General features: G+C 41.8%; 1 protein-coding gene across 1 annotated transcript in view; it reads right to left on the bottom strand.

Annotated features, from left to right (window-relative positions):
• RASGEF1B (RasGEF domain family member 1B) overlaps positions 1 to 8,240 on the bottom strand; it is a 672,276-nt gene extending 664,036 nt beyond the window's left edge. The window contains exon 1 of the mRNA XM_049790253.1: positions 8,219 to 8,240. Coding sequence (XP_049646210.1) covers positions 8,219 to 8,227 — 9 coding nt within the window. The 5' untranslated portion in view covers positions 8,228 to 8,240. The remainder of the gene's footprint in view (positions 1 to 8,218) is intronic.
• Positions 8,241 to 13,116: the final 4,876 nt, after the last annotated feature.

Genomic DNA, 13,116 nt, shown 5'->3' on the forward strand with positions numbered 1-13,116 from the left:
TGACTGGAGAGACAGAGGCAACAGCTGGAGATTTAGGTGTTGCCCAGTTCACACACAATCAAACAAATTGATGAGGGAGCCAGAGCCTGAGATTGACATCAGGGAGACACTTGCTTCCTCCATGCTGAGCTTGAAGCTAATAAAAGCCTGCCAAAGTTACCCAGAAAAGAAAGTAAACATTTATGCATTCCCCAGTACCCCCAGCAACAGAGTGTTCTGTTTACAGGAATCTTTGGTGGAAACTAGAAGGAAATTTGGAGAAGGATCCAGCATCCAACAAACTTGTCAGAGATCTGCTCTCACATCTCCAGGACAGAGATATGGCCACAGATTTAGCAGATTAGACTCAAATCAACCCAGAAGGCCAACCCTTTCCTTAAAAGCCAGTAAGTAGCCAACAAAACAGTATAGCGTGATGGTGTCAGTTCCCAGACTCCCTTCAACCTAGCAGCTTTCCACTTGAGTATCTCATATTTTCCATAGTCTCTTATAAGTGTGATTAGTCTTGTATTCTTGGGTAACATTTTACCTAAAACACAAGAGACCACTATTGAGCCTAGGGAGAGATCCCCTGCCTACAAAAAACAATAGTACTTATTCATCATTAATAAAAAAAATAGTTGTTATTTTATTTAATATCCTCAATGAAATTCTGAGCACACAGAACTTTCCTAAAACTATCATTCCTGGTCCTATTTTATTTTAACAAACATTTGAAAAATAAGGAAACCTCAAATATGCAAAAGCATCATTACAGATTGAAAAGAACTAGGCAAAAGGGATTAATCAAAGAGTCAAGCATCTATCCCTGCTTCCTAAGACATGCAGCCAACACTGGCCATTTGACAGATATGAAACACCAGTGTCTCCTTATTAAAATATAAAAGAAAAACCATGTAAAGGTCTCTCAGCAAAAAGTTATCAGACAGATGTAATCATAATGGCACCAAATATTTCTATTAATGAAGTGAATGTATTTAATATCACATGCAAAGTTTAAAAGCAGCCCACACAAAAGGTAAGTAGAGTTGCCCTAAAGTCATCAATGGTGTAGATGTGTGGGATGGGGGAGTGATCCAAATGGCATTAAACAAACTGAATTGTAAATTTACAGCACCAACTCACTATCTACTACCTTAAAATTCAAATGACTCAGAGCCAGAATGAGTACAACGGGTAGTCCATATGCCTTATACATGGCAGATCCAGGTTCCATCCCAGTACCATTATGGTTTTCTGTGCACAGCCAGGAGAAATTCCTGAATGCAGAGCCAAAAGTTAACTCCTGATCATCCAGACCTGGCACAAAAAATTCTCCAAAAATTTTCAAATGATCCTCCTGCAAAGTCTAGCTATACAATATAAGCTATTTGTCCCCAAGTTAACTTCTACTTTATGATCCTCCACTAACATCCAAAAACTCTTCTTCTAATGAATAAAATCAAGATTAAAATTAAAAATGTTAATATGGACATTCAAAAAATAATGTGTTTGAAAGTATAGCATTTTTGTTTGTTTGGGGGCCATACCCTACAGTCCTCAGGATTTATGCTGACTCTTCACTCACATATCACTCCTGGCTGGCTCAGAGGACCAGGGATCAAACCAGAGAGACCTCATGCAAGGTAAGTGCCCTACTCAGTATACTATACAACTCTAGCCCAAAAGGATAGCATTCTTAAAGAGAGCTGGGATAGAGTTCACTGAAATATAAAACTAGAAAAATTCCTTAAGTAAATCTGGGGGATTTTATCTAATCAGTACATCACAGAAAAATAAGTTAGCAATACAAAAATGTCCTCTCCATGCCTTTGTTCAGCAAAGCACTATATACAATGCCTAGAATCTGGAAACAACCCAGGTATTGACAAAATATGAGTGGTTTTAAAAAAACTGATACATCTACATAATGGAATACTCTGCAGCCATTAGTAAAAATAAGGCATGAAATTTACTTATATGTAGATGGACATGGAGACTTACGTGAAATAAGTCAGAGGGAAAGGAATAAACATAGAATAATCTCACCCATTTGTGGGATATAAGAAAAACAAGAGATTGTATGGTAATAATACCTAGAGACAATAGAATCAGAGGTCAGGAGGTTCAGCCCAAGGTAGAAAGCTCACCACAAAGAGCGATGAATGTAGCTAGAGTAGAGAAGGATCCACTTAGACAATGATAGTAGAAACTGATTGCTCTGGACAAGAACTCAGTGATGAAAGTGGAAAAACAGCAAGGCACTTCTCCATTAACAATAATGCAAACTGCAATGTCAAAAGGAGGCAATTTGTCTGACCTAAAGCAAGGCAGGAGTGGGGGATTGGAGGGTGGGAGGAAACAGGAGACATCAATGGCAGTGACAGGAAGGGTGCACTGGTGAAGGATGATGTACACTGTATGTCTTAAACCCAACAATGAACAATTATAATTAGGGGCTTAAATAAAGCAATTAAAAAAATGAATTTAAACTTAGAGTTCAAAATTTAGAAAAGACGCATGTCATATAATTGCTTGGGTAACATGTCAAACCTTTTACTCTTTTAGAGGCAGAATATTTTGTATACATTGTTTGTTAAGTTAGGTATTTAAAACGTTGAAAGTGTTTTCTCCCCCACCCAAATGTTGTGCATAATTGTTGTTTTCCCAAGACTGACCACAAGAATTTCTTAATGTATGCTCTAGTGGTGATGTATAAGAGCAGTACTGGGATAACAAGAAAATATAATTGCACAAAAATACAATTTCCCATCCTCTGAAGCATTGCTTTTTCAATTATGAGTCAAAATACAGGAATCCAATTTGGTGGGTCTATCCCAGTTTAATTTTCATGAAAAAGAAAGAAAAGAATAAAATTGCAAAGATTCATATCATATAGAAAAGTAGTATTCTTGAAGCTTAATTTCAGTATTGTAGGTAAAATTAGTTATTTTCTTTTAAGATTGCATGCAAAAATATATTGTTTACTCTGGATCACTGTCAAAACAGTCTGAATGTCTCTTAGCAAGGCTTCCATGGTATTTCTAGCACAGAGCTAGCATTTAATAATGCTTGTTATGTGAATGAATGATTGAATGAAGTGGTGAACACTTGAAGAATGAATAAATGAGATTCTTGTCAGACATGTCTCTCCATCACAGTCCTGAAACTTGGTAGTGGAAATCTTGTTCACTCCAGCATTTTCAACTCAGAGGCCATGGGGAGAGAGAGTTGGTCCAACTGCTACATGTGGTCACTGGCCACAGGACAGAATCTCTCACAGTGGGGGCTAAAAAATATTTTTTAAATCTCAAGGAAAGGGAAGGAGAGGTAAATGGTTTAAACAGGGAAGTAGAATTGGACTCAAGAAGTTGAGTCCTGAGAGAAAGAAAGGGACGGCTATATTTAGTGAACAAAAATAAAGGTGTCCTGTTAAATATTATTTTTAATAATATCTTTTATTTAAACACTGTGATTACAAATATGATTGTAGTTGGGTTTCAATCATAAAAAAAAAAACAGCCCCCCTTTACAAGTGCAGCATTCCCATCATCTATCACTGAAGATAGAAACCCAAAGCAGAGAAAAGTTATAAGATAACTCTGTCCAGGAATCACTCACCCAGAAACAAACATAAATTATGGTAAAGAAACAAACACAAAATAGGTAGAGAACAGATGTTGTTCATGGGGAGTATCTAGAATTAAGAAGTGAGCTCAACCTTTCAAGAAAGGTGAAACACAAATGGTGACTATTAGAGGAAGAATGTTCCATGTAGGGGACAGCTTAGTGGTGAGAGGTTATGATGAAGGAATGCAAATAGCCTAAAGTTGCTGAAATACTGGGAATCAAGTAGGAAAGTGGAAAAACAAGACAAGAAAATTAAGGTGTGACCACACTGTTGAGAGGATTTGCATAGCCTAAAGAGACAGAATGTACTCACTGATAGGTGATAAAAATCATACAGGGCAAATGAGCACTATGAGGAGCCAGGTTATTAAGGGACATGACTTTGGTAGAGTGAATGAGTCAGTGATTGGAGGCCAGGAGATGATCAGGTACATCAAAGCAGCTGGATGTCACGCACTGTGGAATCCCATTCTAGGATCAGTTTCCCAGATTTTAACCAAAAGAAGTGAATGACCTTAAACTCTATGTCTAAAGATCCTTGGTCCCTGTGAGTAAAGACTATGAGTGTTGGCTTCCTCACTTCTACAAGAGAAATGATAACATAACTCAACTCATAATGGTATTAAAGAATACAATAGGACAATGTTTAGGAAATGCTCCTCAGAGGAAATAATCTAGAAAGGATCATGGCCACAGAACCTGAATCTCTACCTTAATAATTCCTCTGATTCAACAAACCTTTTATTGGGCATTTTCAAGATTAACATACTCATGCTATTGGAAATACAGTAAGGGTAAAAAATAATGATGATAATAAGAGAAAGGTTGTTAAAAATATTGGGGAGTTATACCTTTTCTTCTTGCAAAGAGAAAGTATATTTCAAGGAAGGAAGCTGATATTTGAAAAACAAAAAGTAAGAGACATGAAAAAATGAAGTAACCACAGTTGAGAGAAACAAGTGAACTTTGAAGGCCTCACTTTAGTACATATTACCAGACCTTACACAAATGAATTAGTTTCTCAAAATTTCATTTTCTCATCTGTGAGCACTGGTTATATATCTCTATAATGAGGCTGTTGGGAGGACAGTTGATTCCATGAAAGGGAATTTTGTGTAAATTAAAACTAAGCTATAGTTGCACGTAAGCAGCAAATCTAAAAGAGAGAGCAAGACAGAACATGCAAGTCAGTAGCAGATGAATAATGTATGGCCATTCTATAGATCATAGCTTCTTAAACTTTTTTTATTATGGCTCTTTTTTCTTCCCAAGCATTATATATTTTTTATTTTATTTTAGGCACAGTAATTTACAATATTGATAATGACAGATTTTCATGCCAAAAATATTCCAACACCACATCCTCCACTCTAGTGTCATCTTCCCTCCACCATGTTCCAGTATCCTTAACCTTATCCTCTTTCCCTTTTCACCCTACAGATTTTTCAATTTCTGCTGCCATTGAGAATTTGTTGCTTCCTTACTATATCCCAAGAAATGTTAAACACGACCTCAGGTATGTAAAATAGGTATCTAAAGCAACTACTTACTGATAATAAATCACGCATTTTTTTTAAAACAAACCCTACATTCAGTTATCATGGGTTATGAACCACAGTTTTTGAAGTACAATGATAGCCACATCACTGAGAAATAGGGTGGATCAAACTCTCCTTTTTAAATAGATCCAGATGCATTCTGCCCAATGGATAAAGCTCCTGACAGGTGCCCCAAGGGGCTAATTGATGAAGGATGGTGGTATTTAAAATGTAGGCATATGAACTGAGGGCAGATGGGGTATGACAAAAGAATAAATAATTATCTCTGACTACTAAATTCTCCTGCAACTTCTTCTCAACTACCAGGCCCACTATTGCAGAGCACTCAGGAATAGTAACAGTAATGTCGAGCTGGAAGGGAGAAACAACTTCATATCAAGTCAGTAGAAAGAGATAAGGATAGATGCCAGGACATAAAAGATCTATGTAAATAAAACGTGCCAGGTCTGAAACCACTAGCCTGTGTGTGCAGAATGTTCTTTTGTAAACATCCAGAATCACGGCACACCTATTTTCATTGGAGTTCTGCTTAAGTATAGCACATTCATTCCAAAATTAAGTTCCTGTTGAAGGTATTCACAAATGCCCTCAAGCAAACTTGCTATCCTTTTGCTTTATTTCTCAAAAAAAAAATACAAAACTTTCATTATTTCTCAGAGACTTAAAGTTAAGCTAGCCTTAATTTACTAAGAAGAAACAAGATAGGAGACAAAATATTCAGGTTTAAATTGTCAAACGTATAACATCTGTGCTTGGCTGAAGGACAGTGGCAGCACTGGTTTGCCCATTTCTCCATAAACTGAAATGTTAGACATGTTATCCCATGTGAGAAAACTGCACACACATGAGGGGTCCTGCATTCAGAGCTCTTTCAAATAGAATCCGTTGGAGCAAACCTAATTGATCTGTTTAGAGAACAACTATGTTCAAGGCCACCACCTAAGCAAAATGAGACCAAATAAGCAAAAATGAGACCAAAGCCTGCTAATGAGACAAGCATACATTTCTTCTTTGGTTTCCAAAAGACTAAAGATAATCTCCAAATGTGGAATCAAAACATCTGCTGGAAATAAATAACTGTCTGAATTTTTTTAAGTCTCAGCATTTTAGGAAATAAATATTTTTGAAGTCTAAGATCACTTTTCTCACACATTTATGTCCACCTCAGATGGAAAGAACTCCACAACCATGTCTGAGTAACGGATGATCGCTGAGAAGTCAACAGCCTCAAAGCAGAGTCCTACTTAAGTCATTTATTTCTTTGGACACGGATTGGGGAGAGATTATCCGGAACTCTCTAGCAGCATTGATAAAAAGTGATACCTGAGAGGAGAGTTTATGGCTAGTTCTTCCAACACTGAGCCACATGTGTGTAGAAAGAAGGTAAGAACTCCTAAATGACCAGAAAAAAGCACAAATCAACATATAGAAAGTTGCCAAGGTCTATGGGTCTACCCTTTCCCTAGAGTTCACTTTTTTCTGACTGTCTGAATGTCCCTGAATACCTTTTGCACAGGAATGCCAAGGAGTCATGACATTCCCAGAAATCAGTGTGAGGCATCTGTTAGCCAGAGGAGAAAGCAGGTTAGGGATATACCAGCAAGTGGTACATACAACCAGAATTGCTTGTCTTGGGTTTTCAGTAACTAAAGAACTAAAATACAAATGAAGAGAAAGCCTAAGAGAAGCCATTTTAAAGGAGTACCTCAAGTCTCTGGAATGCTACCTGACACATATCACTAAGAAGCCAATTGGAAGAGCAGTGAAATGCTGAAGGACACAGCTAGTTTTCACTGCATCTAAAAAGCTCCCCCCAACACACCTGCCCACCATCACAATTATTTAGCTATGAGGTCACTAGGCCCAGTCACTTGGGTCTGGTTTCTACCAAAACACTTCTCACCCCCATCCCCAGCTTTTCTTTATTGTCCACTATTGGGGTCTCCTGTCTTCAAAAACTATTTTGTCATGTGGTGGAGTTATGGGTTGGGCCTTGTGAACTCCAAAAGAAAAGGGATGAGATCAGGGCCTTGGGAAGGTAAGAACACTTCCAGCTACCAGAGATGAGAGCCCTTCCAGCACTGAAGACACAGTACACTGTGGTCATGGGGAATGCATTATCTTTTTCGAAGTCCCTACACCCAGGAGGGATGAAGACAAGTTCCACTTCTCTCTCTTCAGGAAAGTGCAGGCAGAGGAGACTAAAGGGGAAAGTTGTTGGGCCCTGGGCCTGCTGGCTCACAACGCCAAGGTAAAGATCCTCTAACCAGGCCAATCGGTCAGGTTGTTTGCTGGGCAGAGTGGTGAAGACAGAAACATAGGATAGTGAGTCTCTGTTGTAGTGACAGAGACCGAAGGATTGGGGATGAACGTGGAGGTCTGCAGGTTTAGATTGTTTTTTCCTTAATCAGATGTTGCTCCCACTGATTCCAGAAGGCCTGGTACATCCTTGAGAGTTCTCAGAGGACTCCCAGCAGAGGTGCTTCCTCAGCAGCCCTGCCACTTTAGGCAGGTGTGAGCCATTACAGGTACCTGCGCCTCAATCTCCATTTATTTGTTCACTTAATTTGGGAAACCCCACTTGAACCCCTGAAGCCCCAGGCATTTATTTCCAGCAGCAAAGAATTTAGCTGAAAGAGGAAGCAGGAAGGCGGGCAGGGTCCGAGCCCAAGACCTGGCCTGCAAAAGATAGTTACTGGTAACAACTCAGTGGACAGCACTGCGACCTGCAGCTTCAGGCTCCTTCTCATTCTCACGCACTGCGGGATGATAACTCCTTTATGCCCACTTGGGAAGAAGCAGAACTCGGTGGAACTATGGAAAGGACATGTGTTGTCCTGTCTGTCAACTAAGGAATGGGCAAGGTGTAACCAAGCGGCGGGGACCAAGGAGAACTCGAGCTGCGGGGCTCCTGGCCATTCATCCTCGGCCCCACCCACCCACATACATGTCCAGGTGGGAACCAAGCGGGTGCCACCGCACTCCTGTGATGCCCCCACCACCCCGGCTCTCTCGGGCACCGGTAGCTGCAGGGACACGGCCTCACCTACCTCCAGCATGGGAGAGGCGCCCTTGCTCGGCAGCGTGCAGCCTAGGAGCTCGGCGAGAAACTTTGCCATAAACGAAGAGTGCGGCAGGTGCCTCCCGCAACGCCGGGTCCGAGCTCGGCCAGCAAGCACCAGGGCCGCGCGGCCAGGTGGCAGCCGCAGCTCAGTGCCTGGGGCGCAGAGACGATTCCTCCGGGCCCGGGCCTGGCTAGGGCGCGGGGCGCGGGGCAGGGGGCACCGCCTGCCCCGAGTCCGCACCGCGGGAGCCGGGCACCGCAGCACGCTCTATCTAGCCTTTCCCGCTGAATGTCACTATTAGCATAGGAAAGGGAAGGGCCCCGCACAAGGGGTGGCGGCACGGCCGACGACGCCGCAGCACGCGCCGCCAAGGGCAGCCGGCGGCCAGTCCCGGACCCCCAGGGCTCCCGCAAGCCCAGCTCAGCCTTTGCCAAGAGCTGAAGATCCAAGCGATGGCTGCGTAAATTGAGTCTGCTTTGGGGTTCGCCGATGCTCCACTACCCCAGATTTCCCCCTCCTTCACGCTGATGGAGGTGGATAGGGAGGATGCCCAGACACCGGGCTGCTAGGCGCTAGCGGTCCACTGGGGAACCCTGACCAGCCTGCGCCAGCCCCACCCACTCTTTGGACTCCCTTCCTCTAAACCCCTTTGGAGGAGACAGGCCCAGGTAAAGCCCAGGCCTTGAATGGTGACTTTGCAGGTGCTGTTCTCTTCCTGGAGTTATTGACAGGGCCACAGGACTAAGGGGCAGCCCAGATGGGCACAGCCTGCAGGCTGATGGGGGTGTGGCTCTCTTTGGCTTTCCAAACCTCCGAGGCCTGCTTGTAATGAGAGGTACTTAAATGGCACTTGCCCTGTCGTTCTATTTTGCATCTATGCCTATATTCCATAGATGAGTGTAAAGAGAATAAACTGGGAAGCTTATTGAAAAGGGGAGGCCCAGAGCCCAAGTGTTTCTGCCACAAGGTTTGTTAACAGTCTCCAGATTTGTTTTTTTCCGCTAGGAACCCCAGTGTTGGGGGAGAGGAGGTCGTTGTCATTCTAGAGGCAGTACCCAGACAGTTCAGAATCCACTCGTTAGGTCAGTCCCTGTAAGAACACGAACTTGTGAGAGTCCAGACCAGATGCTAGAGAAACTTTGATCAAATTAGCTAATTTTAGGAGCTAGAAAGAGCATAGTGAGTAAGGCACCCCTGACCCAGAACTGCCACCCACACCATTTTCATGCCCATACCACTTGCCCAAGCATCTCTGCAAGATGAGAACCGCAGCAACACTGGGGGTAGCTCCTTTATTGCTGTTTTTGTTTTGTTTTTGTTGTTTTGTTTTGAGACCACACCCAAGTATTTCTCATGACTCTGGGCTCAGACATCACACCTAGCAGGCTTGGGCGAACATTTGGGATGCTAGGGATCAAACCCAAGTCAGCTGTGTGCAAGGTAAATGTTCTACCCACTGTGCTTCAGCTCCAGCTCCAGGTTCCCCCCCTTTTTTTCTTTTTTTATTTTAATATTTCAATACCTGCGAGGTAATATTGGCAGAAATGAAACCTGGGACAGCTGGCAAGCAAAATGCTTTTGCTCTTACATGATACTGCATTACAGAAAGTGAGGCAAGAAGGAGTGGAAATTAAAAAGAAGTATAGCCATAATGAGGGACAGAAGGAATATTTTTAGATGATCATTTGCCATATGTAATGGATGGTTTAGGTCCAAGGAACATTTACTAAATATAAATACTAAACACTAATGTACTGAACGCTAATTGAAATAAAGTCTATAACTGAGGCTGGTGTTTTTCCTAAGGAAAAGCATTGTCTTTACTGATGACATTCATCTTAAAAGGAGAAAGCCAGCTAGAACTCTTGCTTTATTAAACTCTCCATCTCCATGCCTTCTCCCCACTACCATCTTGCTTCTTGCAGTACTATAAACCAAGAAACAGAGAATACCCAGAAATGGGAAACTTCCATGTTCATAGACTAGGAGGATTCATATTATCAAAATGTCTCTTCTGACCAAAGCACTATACAGATTAATGCAAGTCTCATCGAGATATTAATGGTGTTCTTCAATGAATTAGGAGAAGCATTACTGAAATTTGTATGGATGCATAAAACTCCACAAATAAACATAGGTAGGTGAAAAAATGGGAGGCATCATATTCTCTGATTTTAAACTGTATTACAGAGCTATAATAATCAAAATAGCTATGGGTTTTACTATGATGGTACAGTGGGAAGGAAGCTTGCCTTGCGTATGGCCAGCCTAGATAAGATCCTCAACACCACATATTGTCGCTGGATACCACCAGAAGCAATCCCTGAGTATAAAGTCAAAAGTAGCTCCAGGCAACACTAAGAGTTGTTCAAAATCAAAACAAAATAAACAAAAAAGGCATGGTATTGCAATAAGAATAGATTATATTGAGGAAGACATAAGCAGAACTCTCCAATATCTGGATATCAAAGAGATCTTCAATGATTCCACTGGCAAAAGGAACAACAATAACAACGCACCCACACACACAAAAAAAATAAGTGGGACTATATGAAATTGAAATATTTCTACATGGTAAAAGCAGCTCAGAGTAAATTAAAAAGATGCCCAGCTGATTGGTAGAAAATATTCACACATAATGAATAATTTCATATCAATGAATATATGCAAAACCTACAAAGCACTCACAAATCACACCAACAAAAATAATCAATAACTTCTTAAAAATGGGGAAAGGAGACGGTTGGAGAGATAGTGGATATTATAGGGAATAAAGCATTTGTCTTTATCAACAAGTGACCCAACACTTTTGGATCAACAAGTGTTCAATCTCCAATACAAACTATGACCCCTGAGCCCTACCACAAGTGATCCCTATCAGAAGTGACCCCTGAGCACAAAGCCAGAAGAATTCCCTGAGCATGCCAGATATGGAAAAAAGGAGTGATGAATACATATTACCATGAAGAAGAAAAACAGATGGCCAATAAATATCTGAGAAAGTACCCATTATCTCTTAGTATTCGGGAAACACAAATCAAAACAATGAGGTATCATTTCACACCAAGGAGACTATTTGGGTAGTGGAACTTGAAAAAGAAGTATAGGGACCAGAGCATTAGTAGAGTAGATAGAGCACTTGCCTTGCATGCAGCCAACCCAAGTTCAATCCCCCAAATCCTTTATAGTCCCCCAAGCCAGCCAGAAGTGATTCCTAAGCACAGAGCCAGGAGTAACCCCTGGAGCACCATCAGGCGTGGCCCCAAAATTGAACAAAAGTATAACATCTTATTGTTTTATAAACATATATTTGTGTATATATAAGTACACACACTGAAAAGAACATACGTTGACAGAGATGTGGTGAAAAGGGAACCTTTATTTTATGCCAATGGAATGTCACCTAATCCAGCATCTATGACAATCAATATGAAGATTTCTGGAAGGAAGGAAGGAAGGAAGGAAGGAAGGAAGGAAGGAAGGAAGGAAGGAAGGAAGGAAGGAAGGAAGGAAGGAAGGAAGGAAGGAAGGGAGGGAGGGAGGGAGGGAGGGAGGGAGGAAGGGAGGGAGGAAGGGAGGGAGGGAGGGAGATTTCTGGAAGGAAGGAAGGAAGGAAGGAAGGAAGGAAGGAAGGAAGGAAGGGAGGGAGGGAGGGAGGAAGGAAAGAAGGAAGGGAGGGAGGGAGGGAGGAAGGGAGGGAGGGAGGGAGAGAGGGAGGGAGGAGAGGGAGGGAAGTACAGGAGGGAGGGAGGAGAGGAAGGGAAGGAGGGAGGGAGGAGAGGAAGGGAAGGAGGGAGGGAAGTACGGGAGAAAGGGAAGGAGGGGAGGGAAGGGGAGGAAAGAGGAGGAAAGGGAAGGAAAGGGAAGGAAGGGAGGAAGAGAGGAAGGGAGGGAGGAAGGGAGGAAGGAAGGGAGGAAGGAAGGGAGGAAGGAAGGAAGGAAGGAGAAAAGAAAGGAAGGAAGGAAGGAGAAAAGAAAGAAAGGAAGGAAGGAAGGAGGAAAGAAGGGAGGGAAGGAAGGAGGGAGGGAAGGAGGGAGGGAGGGAAGGAGGAAAGGAAGGAGGGAAAAATGGAGCTTCCATTTGACCCAGCAATCTCACTCCTAGGTATCTACTCCTCAAAATACAAAAACATTCATTCAAAAAGATATATACACACCTATGTTCATTGTAGTTCATTGTAGCACAGCAGCCAAGATATGAGATGAACACAAATACCCCAAAACAGGTGAGTGAATGAAGCTGTTATGTTACATCTACACAATGAAATCTTAAGCAGCCACAGAAAAGATGCCATCATACAGTTTACAACCATGTGGATGGACCTTGAGGGTATCACGCTAAGTAAAATAAGTCAAATGTGGAAGGACAAAGAAAGTGTTCTCACTCATCTGTAATTGCAGAGAAATAAATCAGAGTATGAGTAAGGGCCATCAATTATAAATCTTGAATACTGAAATAACAGACATGAGTGTGCCAAGTTTGAAAGGGGAGAAACAAATAGGCTCTTGAGACGGTTCTTGAACACCTCTAAATTCATATTGATTGTCTTCATATTAATTGTCATAGAGGTTGGATTAGGTGACATTCCATTGGCATTAAATAAGAGTTCCATTTTCACCACATCTCTGCCAACATATGTTGTTTTCAGTGTGTGTTTATATATATACACAAATATATGCTTATAAAACAATAAGATGTTATACTTTTGTTCTTAGAGCAGTGCTAAGGCACTAAAACTATAGCTGGTAATCAACAATATACCAGAGGGTTAGCAAGGGAAAAGACTGTTGAACTGGAGTCAGCACAGAGGAAAGCGCAGGAGTCATGGGACCAGAGCAATAGCACACTGGCAGGGCATTTGTTTTGCATGTGGCTGACCTGG

The sequence above is a fragment of the Suncus etruscus genome, chromosome 16 (genome assembly GCF_024139225.1).
Source record: "Suncus etruscus isolate mSunEtr1 chromosome 16, mSunEtr1.pri.cur, whole genome shotgun sequence".
Lineage (NCBI taxonomy): Eukaryota > Metazoa > Chordata > Mammalia > Eulipotyphla > Soricidae > Suncus > Suncus etruscus.